Here is an 18,028-nt window from a genome sequence, read left to right as displayed (position 1 = left end):
AGCACGTGGAAGGCTCGTGGAGATCGCGGGCAGCTCCCCGCCTCTTATCGACAGGGCCACCTCGCCCGCGAAAATTATTATTTTTTTCGCCTTCCTTTAATAATACGCACGTATTTATACGATCTTACTTAAGCGAGCACCATTAGCATGCCACGTGTCACCGTAACAATCTACGTAGACCCCGCAAGTATTTGTATTCACTAAACTTTCGTAAACGAAACTTGCAAAACACATCAAACCGGTCAAATTTGGACAGAAAATTCAGCCGAGATCGCAAATATTCGTTTCAAAACAAATTACTGTAACCGGCGACGCAGCCACGGGACGTGGATCGGACGGCGCGGAGGTGGACGGAGGAGGGATCAACGGCTGAGATGCGTTCCTGCGTGCCACGTGGTGCGCCGCGAGCAGATAAGGGTTCAGGGCGTCGCGACGGGGTCGAGAGATAAGGGGCGCGCGGCGAGTGGCGCGCCACGTCGCGTGGCCCAGATTGCGTTCTCCGGATTAGAGATTTCGAAATATCTTTTCGCGGAGAAAGAAAAAAAAATTAGACAAAACCACCCTCGGTTGAGGAAAAATATGGGGAGTATTTGTGCGTTTTTATTTTTGTTTTTGGGTCGCACTGTTCGATCGTAGCATCCATGACCACTGTGGCATCGCTGTCTTTGCTGCCGCACTTGCTCATCAAGCCTTCCTTCAGGTGTTGCTCCAGAAAGGTGAGTTCTTCTTGTTGTTCCTTGAATCTGTTTTTGTTGTTGTTGTTTGGCGATTCTTGAATTTGTTTTGGGGTATCTGGCGATGGGAGGAACCATGTTTCTTGTTTGGTTTTTGGGTTCAGGTGGCCATTCTTGATGAAAAACTGAGTGTTTGAGTTTGAGCAGTGCAATGGAGTTACCATTTTTGTTCTTCTGATTGGATTCTTTGTGATGGTTGATGTTTTTGTTCAGACAATGGTTTCAAGGTTCTGTGATTCTTCAGACCCCATATCTTAAAACCTGTTGTATTGAAGTAAGCAAAAAAACAAATCTTGATCAAGGACAGCCTAGTTGCCAATTTTTCTTTGCAAATCTGAATGCAATTCAATCTCTTTCTTCCAGCAAATGCGTGCAGCTTTCCCCCAGTAACCACAGGCTTATCTCTGACACTGATTTAACTAGATTTTGCTAATCTCTTTGATACTAGTTTGTCTGCTAAAATAGAGTGCATGTGAGGTTGATGAAAATTGATGGTGACCTTGCTGATTGAAACTACACAGGGTGTTGGTAGATATGGAGGAATCAAGGTGTATGCGGTGCTCGGTGATGATGGAGCTGACTATGCAAAGAACAACGCATGGGAGGCCTTGTTCCATGTCGATGACCCGGGGCCAAGGGTTCCAATTGCAAAAGGCAAGTTCTTGGATGTCAACCAAGCTCTTGAGGTGGTCCGGTTCGATATCCAGTATTGCGATTGGAGGGCGCGGCAGGACCTCCTCACCATCATGGTTCTTCACAACAAGGTAGGAAGCATTGGACAAGTCACAAGTTCAGAGAAGAGGTCAAAGCTTTCATAGTCTGAATTTTACAGATCATGGGATTCAAAATTGGACTGCATACTGAATAATGCTTGAGGTTGAAGTTTCGGATGACTGACATAGGTTAACTTAAATGAATTTTTGAACATTGAAATGCAGGTGGTAGAGGTTCTTAATCCTTTAGCAAGGGAGTTCAAGTCAATTGGAACCTTGAGGAAAGAGCTTGCAGAATTACAGGAAGAATTGGCAAAAGCTCACAATCAGGTATTGTACTTTCAGGAGACAGGAGCCAAATGAAAAACTTCAATATTATATGGATTCTGATGTTTTACATGTCTAATCCAGGTTCATCTGTCGGAAACTAGAGTATCATCTGCCCTTGATAAGTTGGCACAAATGGAGACCCTTGTCAACGACAGACTGTTGCAAGATGGAGGCTCTAGCGCATCTACAGCCGAGTGCACTTCCCTTGCTCCAAGCACGTCATCAGCGTCCCGTGTTGTAAACAAGAAACCTCCTCGCCGGAGTCTGAACGTGTCTGGTCCAGTGCAGCCATACAATCCCAGTCTGAAGAACTTCTGGTACCCAGTTGCTTTCTCCAGTGACCTAAAAGACGATACAATGGTAAAAACAACGTGCGATTCAGGCATTTTTTTACGAGGTCAGAGTTAGCAGTTGCAGAAACTTATGTTTATTTGATGTGGTTTGCGCATTCTCAGGTGCCAATAGATTGTTTTGAGGAGCAGTGGGTAATTTTCCGAGGAAAGGATGGGAGACCTGGATGTGTTATGAACACATGTGCTCACAGAGCTTGCCCTCTTCATCTTGGCTCAGTTAATGAGGGCAGAATCCAATGCCCTTACCATGGTAAGAAAAGACAGCTTTACATGAACTTTCATTTCTGCATGCTTCCGCATTTATTTCTGAAGTCTTCAGATGAAAATTTGCCAACAGAGAGAAGTTGCGAAAGTAGTATTTCAGTTTTTTTTTGTTTTCATAACCTTCAGGTTGGGAGTATTCAACTGATGGAAAATGTGAGAAAATGCCATCCACAAAGATGCTCAACGTGCGCATCCGGTCATTACCATGCTTTGAGCAAGAAGGAATGGTTTGGATATGGCCTGGCAATGACCCACCGAAGTCGACTATCCCTTCTCTGCTGCCTCCTTCAGGATTTACAATTCACGCAGAGGTAAAAGGAGATCATGTCATGCTGCAGCAACCATACTATGTGGAACTGTCCTGTGCATTTCAAGATTTTTACTGGACTGAAAAGTAATGGAATTGTTCTTGATCATCAACAGATAGTGATGGAGCTACCAGTGGAGCATGGACTTCTTCTGGACAATCTATTAGATCTTGCTCATGCTCCTTTTACTCATACATCCACCTTTGCCAAGGGTTGGAGTGTTCCAAGGTATTTACATACATATATTTTCACAGCCATGTGGAATTCTTTTTTTTTTTTTTAGAAAATGGATAGCCATGTGGAAATGTCTTCAGAAATCATCATGCTGATGCTATGTTCATTTCCCAGCTTGGTGAAGTTCTTGACACCTTCATCTGGGCTTCAAGGATACTGGGATCCATACCCGATCGACATGGAATTTCGACCACCATGCATGGTGTTGTCAACCATTGGCATCTCAAAGCCTGGAAAACTAGAGGGGAAGAGCACCAAGCAATGTTCGACGCATCTCCACCAGCTCCATATCTGTTTGCCCTCCTCTAGGAATAAAACCAGGCTGCTCTACCGGATGTCTCTCGACTTCGCTCCATGGATCAAGCATGTCCCTTTCATGCATATACTATGGTCACATTTTGCTGAGAAGGTGAGTCCGAAAAATTCAGAGCAACTTCATACTAAACTGTTGTCCATCTCATGTCATTACAGTTTGCACCTGACTATAGTATGCGGTTACCTTTGTTTTGCATACTGTCCTCTATACAACATCTATAATAATCTTGTATGATCTTTCTGCAGGTCTTGAATGAGGATCTTCGACTCGTGCTCGGGCAGCAAGAACGGATGATCAATGGCGCAAATGTCTGGAACTGGCCAGTATCATATGACAAGCTTGGTATCCGGTATCGGTTGTGGAGAGACGCCATTGAGAGGGGAGTAGACAGGTTGCCATTCAGTAACCAAAGTGAGAGTGGATCATAGTAGCTGCATTGCCAATAGCCTCTTTTCAATTCTTGTCGTATTTCTTGGCGAGATGAAGATGAAGATGAAGATGATGATGGCCAGAACTAGTCAGTGGATGTATATGCACAGTTTGTTTAGGCGTGCGTCCCTGCATGGTTGGTTCACCATCTCCCTGAGCTTCGTTGCAGATTGAATTGGGTTCTGGAGAGGAAAGGCTAATGGAAGGAGAGAATGATAGGCGACGTCATTCTGTGTAATTTTAAGTGTACACTAGCGACAGCATCACGGGATGCAATTGTAATCTGAGGTTGATTTGTTTTTCTTCTTTTTTTTTTCCTCCCCTTTTACCCATGTAAAAGTCGATCGCATGTCACGCTATGATGCATATATATGATCATACTATTGATTATTGAGCCATGAAGAACATGTAGCACGTTAATCAGAGAGACATGGCTTGAGTCTAAACGTCACATTCCATTCTCATTCTGCTTATCTATTTGGCAGATTCTGTGTATGGTTTGCTAATTCAGAACAGTAAGGTCTCTTGATAAGTTGAGACATGGCAATCTGTTTGGATTATTTTGCAGCAATACATCATGATGCGGCCTTTGAATTTTGATAATTCGCTACAAAATCCCCGGAGCTTCCTTTGCTTTGATGGGCTCCCACTACATGCCTTGGTTGGATGAGCCACAATTCAGGTCCATTCACATATGTGGGCCTAGAATTTGAACTAAAATTTCGGATGAGACTGGTGAGAGAGGCAAAACCCCAGCAAAGGCACCAGACCCAATACAACTATAATGTACATGGCTACATGTTCACTGCTAGCCTATATTATCTATCATCTATTCCCCTAAAGCGCTAGATTTACATACAAACTGTACATGGCTACAGCCTAAAAAGGTTCACCAACATGCAACTGGTTGTTGTATTCAGAGTTCTGGTTAGTAGTGACCTTCGAGTTGCTGGTGTTGGCTCTCATATATGAGACCACAATCCATTTCTTTTCTTAGCTCTGCATAGAGGATGGCAGGCGATCAACCCTGCAATCAAATTGAGTTGGAATGAGAATTACAGCAGTGTTAACTATTCTGCGAGGTTAGAATAAAATACGGTGTGCTTGCCTTCCTAGCTGGGACAATTCAGGCTCCTTCAGCAACAAATCTTCTAGGTTGCCAGACTTAGCATCACTGTGCCCAGGAAAAACAAGAACAGCATTAGGTAACTTTGCGGTTTATACATGATGAGAATGCAATGGGAGCGCACCTGACATCAAGAGACAAAAGTCTATGATGAATTGAGTTATCGGAGCCAACATAGGTAACAACCAGGCTACCGGCATCTGGATGTGGCCAGCTTCGGGTAGTAGGAAATCTAAGGACAAATGTTCCTGGCTTCATAAGCCGGTCCCTGGAACTTCTTAGCGCATTCTCAGTTTCCTGTAATGTAATCAATCCCTCTATCCATCTATGTGCTGTGAAATCCCATAGCCTGTTTATTTTGTCTTTTGACAAAGCAATGGCAACTGGGTATAACCAGGACCATAGCTTATCAAACTCGTCTCTTCCAATGTCATCACCACAACCAGCAATTCCTCTTAAAACCTCAAAATCCTGAAAAAAATATATTGCATGAAATTAAATATCTTGATTTGTGCTATTTTCAAAAGTGCACCTTAGAGCTTTAGGTAAGATTTAACACTCTTATGTTCAAGTAAAACAGTTTTACCTGCTCCGACAAACCCCTGTTGGAAGGATGGACTATTTCCAAAAATTTTGCTTTCATTTCAGGAACTGCAGATGACCAAAGAGCACGTTCATTGTTCTTTGAGATTATACTCCAAATGTCAGCACCCTCTTGGAGCAGTTGCTTTGATATTAATATTTGGTTTCTTGAATAGACAGAAGAATCGCATATAGAAGTTAATAGAAGGAGATAGTGAATCCTTAAAAAAAAAAAATCCAAAATCTGTCAGTTACCTGTGATGGGTGCATCCACTATACAAAGAGACCTGATTTGCAAGTTTTATCAAGTCATCTTCGTTAACAGAAGGAGCTGCAGCTCTGAGAAACTTTGACCGCTCATGTGTACCATCTAAACAATATCTGAAAATCTCAGCGTCCGAAAAGGATTCAACATCATCTCCATCTGATAAACTCCAAGAACTTCCTGCATCCATGCTGTCGTAATCTGATGCTGTAGAATCAGACACCATGACATCCTGTGCTCCTTTGTCTAGCACCATCTTTTTTGCATGTTTATTCTGTCAATACAACACAAAAAAAAGGTATGATCAATAAGTCACAGATTAAGCAAAACTTAACAGGCACACAGTCTAGCCTATTGATTACCTGTGATGATGTTTTCTGTACATCATCTTCTATCTTGGAAAACTTGGATGGATGGAAACATACCACTGAACTTGGGTCGTGTGTCTGCAACCGACCATTTGCTTTTCCACTGTGACCAAACCCTTCACAATTATTGATTGATTTAATATCATCCATTGATGCAGAGCCTATCCGCTTTGCAGAACCCAATGGGCGGCTGGTGCGGTTTCGAGATATACAACGAATAGGTTTGGAATACGCCTCCAAAAAAGTATATCTTTTCATGCCAAGTGTAGAGAAAAAAATACGGAAGAGCTTATTGTCGCATTTAGAAGATAGCTGCAACAAACAGACGGTTATCTTATTTGAAAAAGATGAACCAAGAAGGACCATAACTTAAAAATATAAGAGCTGTAAATATAGAGAATTTGAGATACACATGGTATTTTAGATCGCACTCCATTGTGCAGCTGTACTGGAAGTCATAAAATGGACTACCTGAAAGGCTGAAACAAGGTATGGAGACAAGCTGTAGTAAAGAATTTGTCTTTGTACAGGCGAATTGCCAGCCTGCTTCAGTGACACAAGTAGGCATGCCACATACATGCCACAATAGCTGAAATGTGTAGCTACAGACTCTACTCTACTACTCTATAGTGCTGCTGCAGAGCTCCATTTAAAACTATAAAATCTGCTTCCAAGTTTCACCACCTAAACATGGAAGATGTTTAATGTATACCACAAATTTTGGGAATGCAGATAGCTGAAAATAATGGTATGTGTTTTGTCTATGCAGATTGAAGTAGGTAATACATGTGACAAAATAATAGCATCTCCGAAAGCCCACCTGAGAAATCTTGAGTTTAAATAGTGCACGCCCACGAATAATTGGTAGAGGCCTGCTTACAGCTGGGTATTCAATTCCATCACAACTAATTAGCAAAGGAGGTTCTGAATCATCTCTTGATTTTTCAACTAACGCTCCATTGTCAGCATAGACGAGTGAAGCAACGATCTGGAAGATGCATAAATATAAAGAATAATATGCAAACAAATACAGAAGGGTGCCCCTTGAATATAACAAAATTGAATAAAAGAAAAACAGAAAACCTCTCTATCCTTTGCTGCTTCACCAAATGCATCTACTAGTATAACTTCCAAAATGAAGTTCCTCCGGCAAGAGGCCTGCACCGATTGATCTCACATAAGGATTGTGGCTCATGATTACTTATAATTAGCATATCTTCTTAACATAGAGTAACCAAATATAATTTAGTAGTGTTTTCCAACTTCAACTTAACTGCAATTGCTCAGGCTATAATTTGCAAATTATTTTTATATTGGTTAGCAGAGAGTGTTCTTGCTCAGCATAAAATATTTAAAATAAGCATATGTTTTGTTTTTCCTGACAGAACAGAATCTGGTTTACCTTCCCACCCACAATATTCCAAATACCATCATCACCCTCTTCGATTCCATCAGAGCATGAGTAGTCAATAGATAATTTAAATGGTGGGTTCTGCAATTCAATGAGAAAATATTACAAAGAATGCACATCCACTGAGAAAAACGTGATATCCTAAGCTGCATCACCTTTGCAAATTGTTGTTGTATGTTTCCTAGCATACATGACAACTCCATGTTATATACATATCCTTCGAGCTTGTCCTCGCTTCCTAGTAAGTTAATTTGGTTTGCATCATCCTGATAGTCTGGTTCGTTGTACAGCGAATGAAGATGAGTTTCAGCAACTAGGTCGCCATCAATATGAAGACGCATAATGTTTTCGGTAACCTGAAAAAGGTGCAAGAAAGTATTAACAACTCAATTGCTCTCAACAATCTTTCTTACTCTTAATATACATGGCGAAAAAAAATTGCTCTCAACGAGAGAGAGAGAGAGAGAGAGAGAGAGGCAAGGCTGCAATTGGAAACTGAAGGAAACAAAGTGTTCACACATGCGGAAGATACCACCTCTAACTGAAAAAGAACAGGTGTAAAAGAAATAAAGGCGCGGGAAAGCATTTCCTTTTTAATGCAGGAGGGGTGCGCATTTTGCAAGCGTGGGAAAGTATCAGATGCATAATTTTTACATACAGGAGGGGTGCGCATTTTGCAAGCGTGGGAAAGTATCAGATGCATAATTTTTACATACTTTCATCTGGGCAACCAGAGCAAAGGATATTGCAGATGGATAAAATGCACATGGTACCATCGATATAGTTGAGAATTTGGAGCATACCTCACACCCGACATGGAACCAATTGTCAAGGGGACACTCATTAACTTCAGTTAGATTGGTTATGTCAGTCCATGGGTAAGAACTATCAGGAGTAGGGGCTTCCCTGTGAAACCCCAGCAATGGGAAGAGAATCAGTTTATTCCCTTCACCCAATGCAAGAAATGGCACCTTGTCGCCACCTCCTTCCGCTACCTGCACAGACGAAAAATCCAATCAGTAAAACACCCACCCACGCGAAATGAAAAAAAAAGAAAAGAAATCGATCCCTAAAATCAACCAAAAAACCCGAAATGGGTTTCCATACCTTGTTGAAATCATCAGGAGACGTAAAATAAAGAGAGAGAGAGAGAGAGAGAGAGAAAGGAATCCGACCTGATGGAGGATGACAGAGGAAGGCCTCGCGGAGCTGGAGAGGTAGAGCCAGAAGCAGACGGTAAACCCACCTCCGCCGCCTCTGACCTTACCCGGGTCCAACTCGAGCCTCACGTCAGGGAGGTCGCAGTACCCGTCGGCTCCGCCGCGTCCCGGCGGCGCCGCCATCGGCGGGCGGGCGGCCGCGCTCCGGGAGGTCGGAGGTGGCGAGGGTTTTGTGCCGCTTTCCCTTTCCCCTCTCCTCCTCCTCCGATGCGTCCGTCAGTTAACGGTTTTGTTCGGTGGGCGAGGAGAGGAGTGGGTGGGAGTGGACTGGACTGGACATGATCTTGGGCCGTTGGATTGGAGATGGGCCTTTCGTCTCCAGGCATAGGCAGCCCGGTACAGATGAGATGAGGCCTGGACGGCCCAGTCGATCCGCGGCCGGTGACACGACGAGGCCCACGGCGGAGAGGCGGTGGCGGCGCGAGCTGCCGTGCCGCCGACTTTCCTACATCGCGTCCATCCGTGTTCTTCTTCAGGTTCAAACTAGGAGCATGTGTCTAATGTCTTTCTTCTATCTTACGACGTGGGGCATGCACTTGTTCTTATGGAACGCAGGAACGAGTATCTTCGTCCCATCTTGTTTTTAGTCCCATCTGTCCCATCTTGTTTTTAATCCTGTGTCCGTCATTGAGCATGTGTGTATGAATCAACCATTGTAAAAACTTCAAATTTAAAACTTTTATAGCAGATGATAGATACACGAGTACAACAATGCGAATCCATGGCGTTGGCAGCAACTCTCATGGCGAAATTGTGGTGGCCAAAAGATACACTCCAAAAGCTCACCAGATGCGCTCATCTCGGAGCAGGGCAGAGCAGAGACGACAGGAGAGGATAAGGATCAGCGTGTGGTGAGGAGCACGCGCCACGTGTCTGTACCTGGGCCCAGATATGCTGCAGCACGGTTCCCCGATTTGGAATACTAGCACGTACTCACAAGCCGGATGATGCCATATATAGACACTGCTTTTTGCCCACGTGCGATACACTGTAGCGGCAGCGGCTGTACAGATTAGGCCCCAAGCTACGTGGAGCATTGCGTGGCCCACGCAGACGCACTAGGTGGCACATGGCCCATTATCAGCCCAACCCAGGTTTGGCCCGTGACTAAAGCCCTCGCTTTTTATAATCGTACGGGCATTGCTAGTTTGCTACTGCTACTGCTCCATGGAAACCACTGTGTCTTTGCTGCCGCACCTGCTCGTCAAGCCTTCCTCCTCCTTCAGCTGTTGCTTCACAATGGTGATCTCTTTTTGTTTCTTTTTTGGATTCTTCGGCTATCTTTGAATCAGTTTATGGTTCTTTGGCCATGGGAGAAACTTCTCATTCCTTTCTTGCTTGGAGTTTCAGTTGTTGTTCTTTTTCTTTGCAGTTCATCTCTATTTCTGCACATGTGCACATCAATCTAATATCAGTATGTTGTTTACTAAGCTATTTCCTCCGTTTCACAATGTAAATCATTCTAGCATTTCCCACATTCATATTGATGTTAATGAATCTAGACTTGTGAAATATGAATGTGGGAAATGCTAGAATTGTGAAACGGAGGGAGTACCAGATAATCCCTACAGTAATGCAGCTGTCTGCACTGCAATAAAACAAATTTCGTTTGATGAGGTTACCTCCTATGTGAAACCATGCAGGGCATTGGTCGTCGATATGGAAGAATCAAGGTGTATGCAGTGCTCGGTGATGATGAAGCTCAACATGCCAAGAACAACATGAGGGGGGCCTTGTTCCATGTCGATAACCCCGGGCCAATGGCTCCCATTGCAAAAGGCAACTTCTTGGATGTTAACCAGGCCCTTGAGGTGGTCCGATTCGGCATCCAGTACTGCGATTGGAGGGCGCGGCAGGACCTCCTCACCATCATGGTTCTGCACAACAAGGTATGAAATAGTATATATGAAATATTGGCCATGCAGAAAGTTTCAGATGAAAGGTCTCAGGGCCTGTTCACTTTGATGCCAAAAAAAACCTTACCAAATTTTGTCATTACCAAAATTTTGGCAGGATTTCCTATATAGTTACCAAAATTTGGCAACAAACTAAATGTAGCCACTTTTCTGGCAACTTTACCAAAATTTGGTAAGGTTGAAAATGTCATCAAAGTGAACAGGCCCTCAATTTGCATACCCTGGATTTTACTGGTCATGAATTTCAGTTTTTGACTGAATGCTGAATAGTGCTCGAGGTTGAAGTTGTGGACGACTGACACAGATTCTTCCACGAATTGTTAACATTAATGCAGGTGGTAGAGGTTCTCAAATCTTTAGCAATAGAGTTCAAGTCAAATGGAACCTTGAGGAAAGAGCTTGCAGAGTTGCAGGAAGAATTGGCCAAAGCTCACAATCAGGTATTGCACTTGCAGGAGTCAAATGATAACCCTTCAATCTCATCTGGATTCTGATGTTTTATTTGTCTGATCCAGGTTCATTTATCAGAAACTAGAGCATCATCTGCACTTGATAAGTTAGCACAAGCGGATAACCTGGTGAATGACAGACTGTTGCAAGACGGAGGCTCTAGTGCATCTATAGACAACTATGTTTCTCTTGCTTCAAGAACGTCATCAGCGTCCCGTTTTGTGAACAAGAAAACTCTGCGTCCGAGTCTGGACGTGTCTGGTCCAGTGCAGCCATACAATCCCAATCTGAAAAACTTCTGGTACCCAGTTGTCTTCTCCGGTGACCTGAAAGATGATACAATGGTAACGCAATGAATGATTCAGGCATTTACAATGTCCGGAGTACCAGTTAATGATATGTTTTGATGTGGTCTGTGTGTTCTCAGGTACCAATAGATTGTTTTGAGGAGCAGTGGGTAATTTTCCGAGGAAAGGATGGGAGACCTGGATGTGTTCAGAACACATGTGCTCACAGAGCCTGCCCTCTTCATCTTGGCTCAGTTAGTGAGGGTAGAATCCAATGCCCTTTCCATGGTAAGAAAAAAGAAACTTTATATGAAATTTCATTTTGGCACGCTTCTGCTGTTTTTACAATCTGATTTTCAAAGCATCAGCTAGCACTATGGCTATATGAAAAAAAAAAGCTTTCTTCCTTTTTAGAAACACAAGCTTGTTGCACTCCACAATGTACATACATTGTGTGATGACACTGATAATTTATAATATTTATGTAAAACACACAATAAAATGGTTCTTCTAAAGGCTCGGAACTGACATAAATTGCAATCTTGAAGGTACATGAAAAATGATTCAGAACCAAAATACTGGAATATTTGAGGATTTGTAACAAAGAATTACTCTTTTTTTAAAGTCTTCCCATGATCATAATGTTCCCAATAAAGTGGTAGTGCAAGTAATATTTCTGATTTCCTTTTCATACCCTTCAGGGTGGGAGTATTCAACTGATGGAAAATGTGAGAAAATGCCAGCCACGAAGTTGCTCAATGTGCGCATCCGGTCATTGCCATGCTTTGAGCAAGAAGGCATGGTTTGGATCTGGCCTGGTGATGGCACACCGGAGTCGACTATCCCTTCTCTGCAGCCCCCTTCAGGATTTACAATTCATGCAGAGGTAAAACGAAATCATGTCATACTGCAGCAATCTTCCATGGTGAAAGTGTCCTGTGTTTTTCAAGTTTTTTTTACTGGACTGTAAAGTAATGGAATTTATCTTCATCATCAACAGATGGTGATGGAGCTACCGGTGGAGCATGGACTTCTGCTGGACAATCTATTAGATATTGCTCATGCTCCTTTTGCTCATACGTCCACCTTTGCCAAGGGTTGGAGTGTTCCAAGGTATTTACATACATATCAACTAAGGACAACTGGCCATTGAAAATTTTTCACAAATCATCATGCTGATGCTATATTCATCTTTGTCAGCTTGGTGAAGTTCTTGACACCTGCATCTGGGCTCCAAGGGTACTGGGATCCTTACCCCATCGACATGGAGTTTCGACCGCCATGCATGGTCTTGTCAACCACTGGCATCTCAAAGCCTGGAAAACTAGAGGGAAAGAGCATCAAGCAATGTTCCACACATCTCCACCAACTCCATATCTGCTTGCCCTCCTCCAGGAATAAAACCAGGATGCTGTACCAGATGTCCCTCAACTTTGCTCCCTGGCTCAAGCACATCCCTTTCATGCACATACTATGGTCACATTTTGGTGAGAAGGCAAGTCTCAAAATTTTCAGAGCAACTTGGTAGTCACTGATCTCCATGTCATCTCATGTTAGCTTGCAACTTACTACAGTAAAGTTTTTTCCGCTGTTTCACACCGTCGTCTATAAGACATCAATGGTAATCTTGTATGATCTTCTGCAGGTCTTGAATGAGGACCTACGGCTTGTGCTTGGGCAGCAAGAGCGGATGATAAATGGCGCGAACGTATGGAACTGGCCAGTGTCATATGACAAGCTTGGTATCCGGTATCGGTTATGGAGAGACGCCATTGAGAGGGGAGCAAACAGGTTGCCATTCAATAACCAAAGTGAGAGTGGATCATAGTAGCTGCAATGCTGCACTGACAGTAGCCTCTTTCAACTCTTGTCGCATTTCTTGGCGAGATGAAGATGACTATGGCCAGAACTATAGTCACTTAGTCAGAATATGTATATGCGCAGTTTGTTTAGGCGTGCTGCGTTCATCCCTGCGTGGTTCATCCGCCTGAGCTTCTGGAGAGGAAAGCTAATGGAAGGAAGGGTTGATAGACTGATAGGCGACAATTGTTATGTGTAATTTTAAGTGTACTAGTGAGCGTGCATATGGAATCCATGTGTGTAATTTCAAGTGTACTAATCAGTGTGCACGTGGAAATGTGGAATCCATGTCATCTCAATAAAAAAAATAGTGCTAGCAAGATTGCTAGTACTCTCCTAGATAAATAGTACTCCGTAAAAGTTTTCTTCTAGGTAATATAAAAGTTATCTTCTAGGTAAACGTAAAGCACATCATTATCATTGTTTTCTCCTATCCTAAGACAAATCGATTATGTGAAAAGAAATAATTATATTTATAATTTGCATAAACGTAAGTCGTGATAGAAATGAATCGAATCACATTGCAATCCTTCAAAGCTTACAATAGACAAACCTACACAGGAAACCTGAACAGGTGCAAACCACTAGTCCACTACTATTAACAACTCAATATCTCCAAAAATAGGGGGGAAATGCTGCAGTTGGTGCCAATCAACCAACCCGAAATGTGCATCCAAACCTTGTTACAATCACCAATAACTGTAAATACTTAAAAGAGGGATCTGACCTGATGAAGGGATGGCAGAGGAAGGCCTCGCGGAGCTGGAGAGGAGTAGCCAGAAGCAGAGTCTGACCTCCTCCCTCAGGTCCAACTCGATCCTCACATCATTGAGCTCGCAGTATCTGTCGCCTCCGCCGCCGCATATCCCGGCGCCGCCGCCGCCATCGCCGGAGGCGGCGATCGAGGGTTTTGTCCTTCTTCCCCTGTTGGTTGGGCTGTAACTGGATTTCAATCACGTGAGGCCCATTCTCGTTAGGCCCATAACGGGATTTGGATTACGTGCGGCCCAACAAATGGGCTTGGGACTTTTTATCTGATTGGGCCCGGCCCAACCCATCAAGGAGAGATCGAGCTGCCCATCCATGGCGATCGGAGGACATAAGAGTGACCCCCATGGCGATGGCTGCGGAAGAGGAGAGGAGAGGAGGGAGACGCCTGCCTTGCTGCTCCGCCCGCGGTGACGCACCAGGCCCACGGCGGAGACGGCCGCCATCGCCATCGCCGCCGCCGCCGCCGCGTGAGCTACCTGCGTCGGCTTTGGTACGAGAGGTTTGGTTCCTACTGCACATCCATTTCCATACGTGTTCTTTGTTCAGATTCCACCTAGCTCTCTTGTCGCGAATAGGAGGATGAACGCCGGTATGAGGGCGTGCGTGCTTCGATCCAAGCTGGTCAACGAAAGGTTTCATGGGTTTGGTTGGTTGATGCCGTGGGGTCCTGCTGATTGATCTCCCACCTTTCTTGACTTGACAACCTTTTTCCAGCGAGAGACACATGGGATTGATTACTAATTAGTTTACGAGGAGTAGTTAATTAACAATTGCTTTCGAGATGTCAAAAGGGCAGCACCTTTCACAGCTTCCTTTTCTTTCATTTCTAGTTTTTTCTTTCTTTTCTATTGAGTAGCGGCCTAATTAGCACACGCCACCTGTTTCTCCTGATTTCAGCGTTGCTGTCTGTCACAGTTCCGGAGAAAGATGTTACTTTCCTTTTCTCTTCTTTCTATTTTTTCTATCGATTGGGGACGAACTGCATGTTTGTTCATGTATCTGTTTGTTTCTTACACCAGCTCAATCTTTTCAGTTTTGATTCGGCTGGTTAGCTGTTGAATCGTATTCTGTTTTTCTTCCCACCGGTACAGGTTTTGTGTGGATGCCAGAGAAAGTTTTCTGTACCTTTCACTTTCAGGATAGAAAATTGGGCATAGAAAACTGCAACAACTAGTATGCAATTATTCAATTTTCTGAGGTGTTCCCTTTTTTTTGATGTTTGGGCAGAGTTTAGTACTGTTGCTTTATTAAATACTGTTTTATCCTGTGGACCATAGATATATGCACTTGTTGAGCTAGGAGCCTAGGATGACTGCTGGGAGAAATTTCTAGTTTGTGGGGTTTTTAAGGCCGAGTTTAGTTCCAAACTTTTTCTTCAAACTTTCAACTTTTCCATCACATCAAAATTTTTCTACACACATAAACTTCTAACTTTTCCGTCACATCATTTCAATTTCAACCAAACTTCCAATTTTGGCGTGAACTAAACACAGCCTAACAAGGTTATCACATAGCCTTATATAGAACTTAGATGTGATTTGTCCAGCTGCAGCATAAAAATATGCCCCAAATCTTATCTCTTGTCCTACTCATTGTCTGGTTTCTGTGCTCCCTATATTTATAAGGCATGTGATTTTCAAATAAAGGGAGATTTTTTAAGATCCAGATTGACTGATGTGAAAAGCTTGCATTTGCAGCAGAGCTTTCACCACTCGTTTTAGCTGGGAAGACGAGCGGGCAACAGAATGGAAAGTTCATCAGCTAGGAGCAACACCTCAGAGAGGAATCGCGTAGATTATGCAAGAAGTGTGTCCATGGATTCTGCAGGTCATTCTTTAGGTGCTAGGTCTGCCTCAATCCTCAGTAGGAGAAGCAGCAGGCAGGGTTCAAGGGGATCCATCAGCCTCTCCCGTGAGATGGGGGACTCGATACTGAGCTCGATGAGGCATTCGCTTCAATCAGCAGACCAGTTGCTAGGTGATGTAGATGGCTCAGTTCTTGCTCAGGTCATTGACAGTGGTGACCGAGGGCTAGCATTTGAAAACGACGTTGACGAAGAGGAAGAGAATAATGTGGAGGATCATCAGGCTGTTCCTCTCCCAGATGATACATCAATGCGGATTCATGGCAGAAGCTCTCAAGGCACAAGTGTGGTGGCACCCGTATCTGCGATGAAGCCAAAAGATACTAATGTTAACGGCCCAGCCAGTTCATCTATCAAGGTAAATACATTATGTTATGCATAATTCGAAGGTATACATTATGTTATTGTTGCTGACATGAACACACCTCTGTGTGCCTGCAGGTTGAACCATATAAGCTTTCATGGATGCAAGATTATGCTTCTTACCTGATCCATTTAGCCGTATTTGGATTTCTTGGGGTAACACTCAGACACCTTGTGTTTAGTTGTTTTGTAATAACTATTGAATAATCTGCGCGAGTGCTCCAGATGTATCATTCCCTTGATGAGTTTGTGATGAAATTAGGTATTTACAAGGTATGGGCTCCAAAAACTGTTTGGCCCTAGCTGCCTGGCACTCACCTCAGACCAAAGCCCACTGTACCTTGACCTTCCATCTAACATGGTATCTGCTATTCTACCGGCTCAAATGTTATTAATGCAAGAAATCATTTCTTATAGTGCAACCACATGGAATTTGAACCAGACTAACTCATTCTAATGACTAATTGGCAAACGCCAGCTAGGATCTTTCCTGATGGGCTGGTTTGGGATCATCTTCAAGGCTGATATACGTCACATATCTGATCATCTCATTGTCGGAATCACGACAGGCTACATGGGAAGCCTTACCACCTTCAGTGGGTGGAACCAGAAAATGGTTGGCCTATCTTCCAAAGGCCACTGGGTATATGCTGTAGCTGGCATAGTACTAGGTACATCATCTTCATTTTCTATGAATTGTTATTGTCCCTAAACTAATTATTATCCAACAAAAGAAAAAAGAAAGATTTCATTTTGATGGCTCGCAACACTCTTAACTTACCCAGGAATGTTTATCGTCAATGAGTCCATCACGGTGGGTGCGGAAACTGGTGAGCGACTGCGAGGATGGATCCTGAAATGCATCATAGAGAAGAATTCAATAGGAAGCAAATGCGGCTGGGAGGACTGGAGGGTGGACACCAGGACCAAACATTATGCGCTTCTTGGAGTTATGGTGATTCTGATGTCTTTGATATGGATCCTGAGCATTGTGCTGGCCATAGTGAAGGTGCATAGCCTTGGCCATGGCGCGGTTCTGTGGCTGGGTTGCTCGGTAGCACCTCCCGGTGTTTGGCTTCGCTGGTACTTGGCGAGGCTAAATGGCGGAGGAATTGGAATCGGCAAGCGGAGACACCTCAAATGGCTTCCCGTTGGAACACTTGCAGCCAATGTTCTTGCAGCAGCAATCATGGCAGCTCTTGCTGTCACGGCTAAAGCGGTATGATGAAACATCTTCTTTTCACATCTCATACAGTTCTCTGTCCTGCAGTTCATTTTACTGGTCCTTGAATCATCTTATCTGTCTAATTCGTCTCCTTTTTTTTTCATATAGGAAAATACAAGACGATTGACTACTGTTCTTAATGGCATACAGCTCGGTTTCCTCGGTTGCTTGAGCACAGTATCAACTTTTGCTGCTGAAGTTTACACCATGAGAAGAAGTGGTCAGATTGCAAGGGCATTTGTATATGCTGCAGCCACCTTCGTTCTCTCATTTGTGCTAGGAACTCTGATATACTCAGTGCCGGTGTGGGTAGAGCATTACTGATAGCATCGTCACCAGTTGCAGAATTGGAACCTTTGATGGTTTAGCAATTTGCTAATCCAAGTAGCTTAGATAATACAATCTAGAAACAAGCTTGCAAAGAAAAGCTTGGAACGCGGGAATTTCATTTCAACTGCCACGACGGAATTTAGTACTGCACCATAGCAAAAGAATGCATTTTTCTTGTTGTAAAGTGAGTATGTATACAGCATTTCTGGAATTGGAGAGTTGGGAATACATACAGTTGTAGCATGAAGAATATTGTACAAACAAAATTTTGAAGTGCAAAAACAATGTCTATTTTCCTATAATCCTGTG

General features: G+C 43.5%; 4 protein-coding genes and 1 long non-coding RNA gene across 9 annotated transcripts; 3 read left to right on the top strand and 2 right to left on the bottom strand.

Annotated features, from left to right (window-relative positions):
* Positions 1-475: 475 nt before the first annotated feature.
* LOC4349433 (chlorophyllide a oxygenase, chloroplastic-like) lies at positions 476-4,222 on the top strand. The gene is made up of 9 exons (NM_001404411.1): positions 476-716; positions 1,256-1,498; positions 1,673-1,777; positions 1,859-2,137; positions 2,233-2,380; positions 2,521-2,705; positions 2,818-2,930; positions 3,051-3,345; positions 3,498-4,222. Exons 1-9 carry the CDS (start codon positions 642-644, stop codon positions 3,678-3,680), a joined length of 1,626 nt encoding a protein of 541 aa, NP_001391340.1. The 5' UTR covers positions 476-641; the 3' UTR covers positions 3,681-4,222.
* On the bottom strand, positions 4,190-8,853 carry LOC4349432 (SH2 domain-containing protein A). Of its 2 annotated transcripts, none has more exons than NM_001404412.1 (12): positions 8,609-8,853; positions 8,237-8,428; positions 7,589-7,789; positions 7,425-7,514; positions 7,106-7,180; positions 6,843-7,010; positions 6,017-6,334; positions 5,645-5,928; positions 5,394-5,556; positions 4,932-5,278; positions 4,790-4,855; positions 4,190-4,708 (listed from the first exon to the last, which is right to left on the bottom strand). In NM_001404412.1, the coding sequence occupies exons 1-12, from the start codon at positions 8,774-8,776 to the stop codon at positions 4,675-4,677; spliced, it is 2,106 nt and encodes a 701-aa protein (NP_001391341.1). In that variant the 5' UTR covers positions 8,777-8,853; the 3' UTR covers positions 4,190-4,674. The 2 variants fall into 2 exon arrangements, with proteins under 2 accessions (NP_001391341.1, NP_001391342.1); NM_001404413.1 differs by having other exon boundaries at positions 6,080-6,334.
* A 730-nt stretch (positions 8,854-9,583) lies between these two features.
* Positions 9,584-14,089, bottom strand: LOC136353791 (uncharacterized). The gene is made up of 5 exons (XR_010737224.1): positions 13,894-14,089; positions 12,001-13,314; positions 10,790-11,345; positions 10,276-10,530; positions 9,584-10,038 (listed from the first exon to the last, which is right to left on the bottom strand). It is a non-coding gene; the product is annotated as an uncharacterized lncRNA (long non-coding RNA).
* LOC4349430 (chlorophyllide a oxygenase, chloroplastic-like) lies at positions 9,794-13,513 on the top strand. The gene is made up of 9 exons (XM_015758605.2): positions 9,794-9,895; positions 10,297-10,542; positions 10,905-11,009; positions 11,085-11,363; positions 11,447-11,594; positions 12,008-12,192; positions 12,307-12,419; positions 12,507-12,801; positions 12,952-13,513. Exons 1-9 carry the CDS (start codon positions 9,821-9,823, stop codon positions 13,132-13,134), a joined length of 1,629 nt encoding a protein of 542 aa, XP_015614091.1. The 5' UTR covers positions 9,794-9,820; the 3' UTR covers positions 13,135-13,513.
* A 205-nt stretch (positions 14,090-14,294) lies between the features above and the next one.
* LOC4349429 (fluoride export protein 1) lies at positions 14,295-18,021 on the top strand. 4 transcript variants are annotated; one of them, XM_066305018.1, is made up of 7 exons: positions 14,295-14,427; positions 15,638-16,159; positions 16,243-16,320; positions 16,427-16,525; positions 16,643-16,835; positions 16,950-17,383; positions 17,498-18,021. In XM_066305018.1, exons 2-7 carry the CDS (start codon positions 15,683-15,685, stop codon positions 17,711-17,713), a joined length of 1,497 nt encoding a protein of 498 aa, XP_066161115.1. In that variant the 5' UTR covers positions 14,295-14,427; positions 15,638-15,682; the 3' UTR covers positions 17,714-18,021. The 4 variants fall into 4 exon arrangements, with proteins under 4 accessions (XP_066161115.1, XP_015614090.1, XP_015614089.1 ...); XM_015758604.3 differs by having other exon boundaries at positions 15,635-16,159; XM_015758603.3 differs by having other exon boundaries at positions 14,295-14,436.
* The last annotated feature ends 7 nt before the right edge of the window (positions 18,022-18,028 follow it).

Source organism: Oryza sativa, chromosome 10, assembly GCF_034140825.1.
Source record: "Oryza sativa Japonica Group chromosome 10, ASM3414082v1".
NCBI lineage: Eukaryota > Viridiplantae > Streptophyta > Magnoliopsida > Poales > Poaceae > Oryza > Oryza sativa.
Note: the sequence above shows the minus strand (reverse complement) of the source record. Positions and strands in the feature narration are given on the sequence as shown.

Excerpts from the sequence above, each read along its gene's own strand:
- LOC4349430 (XM_015758605.2), top strand. The coding sequence starts at position 9,821 with ATGGAAACCACTGTGTCTTTGCTGCCGCACCTGCTCGTCAAGCCTTCC. Across the intron at positions 11,595-12,007 it reads AATCCAATGCCCTTTCCATG|GGTGGGAGTATTCAACTGAT; the intron begins GTAAGAAAAAAG and ends CATACCCTTCAG. Across the intron at positions 12,193-12,306 it reads GATTTACAATTCATGCAGAG|ATGGTGATGGAGCTACCGGT; the intron begins GTAAAACGAAAT and ends CATCATCAACAG.
- LOC4349429 (XM_066305018.1), top strand. The coding sequence starts at position 15,683 with ATGGAAAGTTCATCAGCTAGGAGCAACACCTCAGAGAGGAATCGCGTA. Across the intron at positions 16,160-16,242 it reads CAGCCAGTTCATCTATCAAG|GTTGAACCATATAAGCTTTC; the intron begins GTAAATACATTA and ends GTGTGCCTGCAG. Across the intron at positions 16,836-16,949 it reads TGTAGCTGGCATAGTACTAG|GAATGTTTATCGTCAATGAG; the intron begins GTACATCATCTT and ends TAACTTACCCAG.
- LOC4349432 (NM_001404412.1), bottom strand. The coding sequence starts at position 8,776 with ATGGCGGCGCCGCCGGGACGCGGCGGAGCCGACGGGTACTGCGACCTC. Across the intron at positions 7,181-7,424 it reads GGAATATTGTGGGTGGGAAG|GCCTCTTGCCGGAGGAACTT; the intron begins GTAAACCAGATT and ends CAATCGGTGCAG. Across the intron at positions 5,279-5,393 it reads ACAGGGGTTTGTCGGAGCAG|GATTTTGAGGTTTTAAGAGG; the intron begins GTAAAACTGTTT and ends TATTTTTTTCAG.
- LOC4349433 (NM_001404411.1), top strand. The coding sequence starts at position 642 with ATGACCACTGTGGCATCGCTGTCTTTGCTGCCGCACTTGCTCATCAAG. Across the intron at positions 717-1,255 it reads TCAGGTGTTGCTCCAGAAAG|GGTGTTGGTAGATATGGAGG; the intron begins GTGAGTTCTTCT and ends GAAACTACACAG. Across the intron at positions 2,931-3,050 it reads AAGGGTTGGAGTGTTCCAAG|CTTGGTGAAGTTCTTGACAC; the intron begins GTATTTACATAC and ends TTCATTTCCCAG.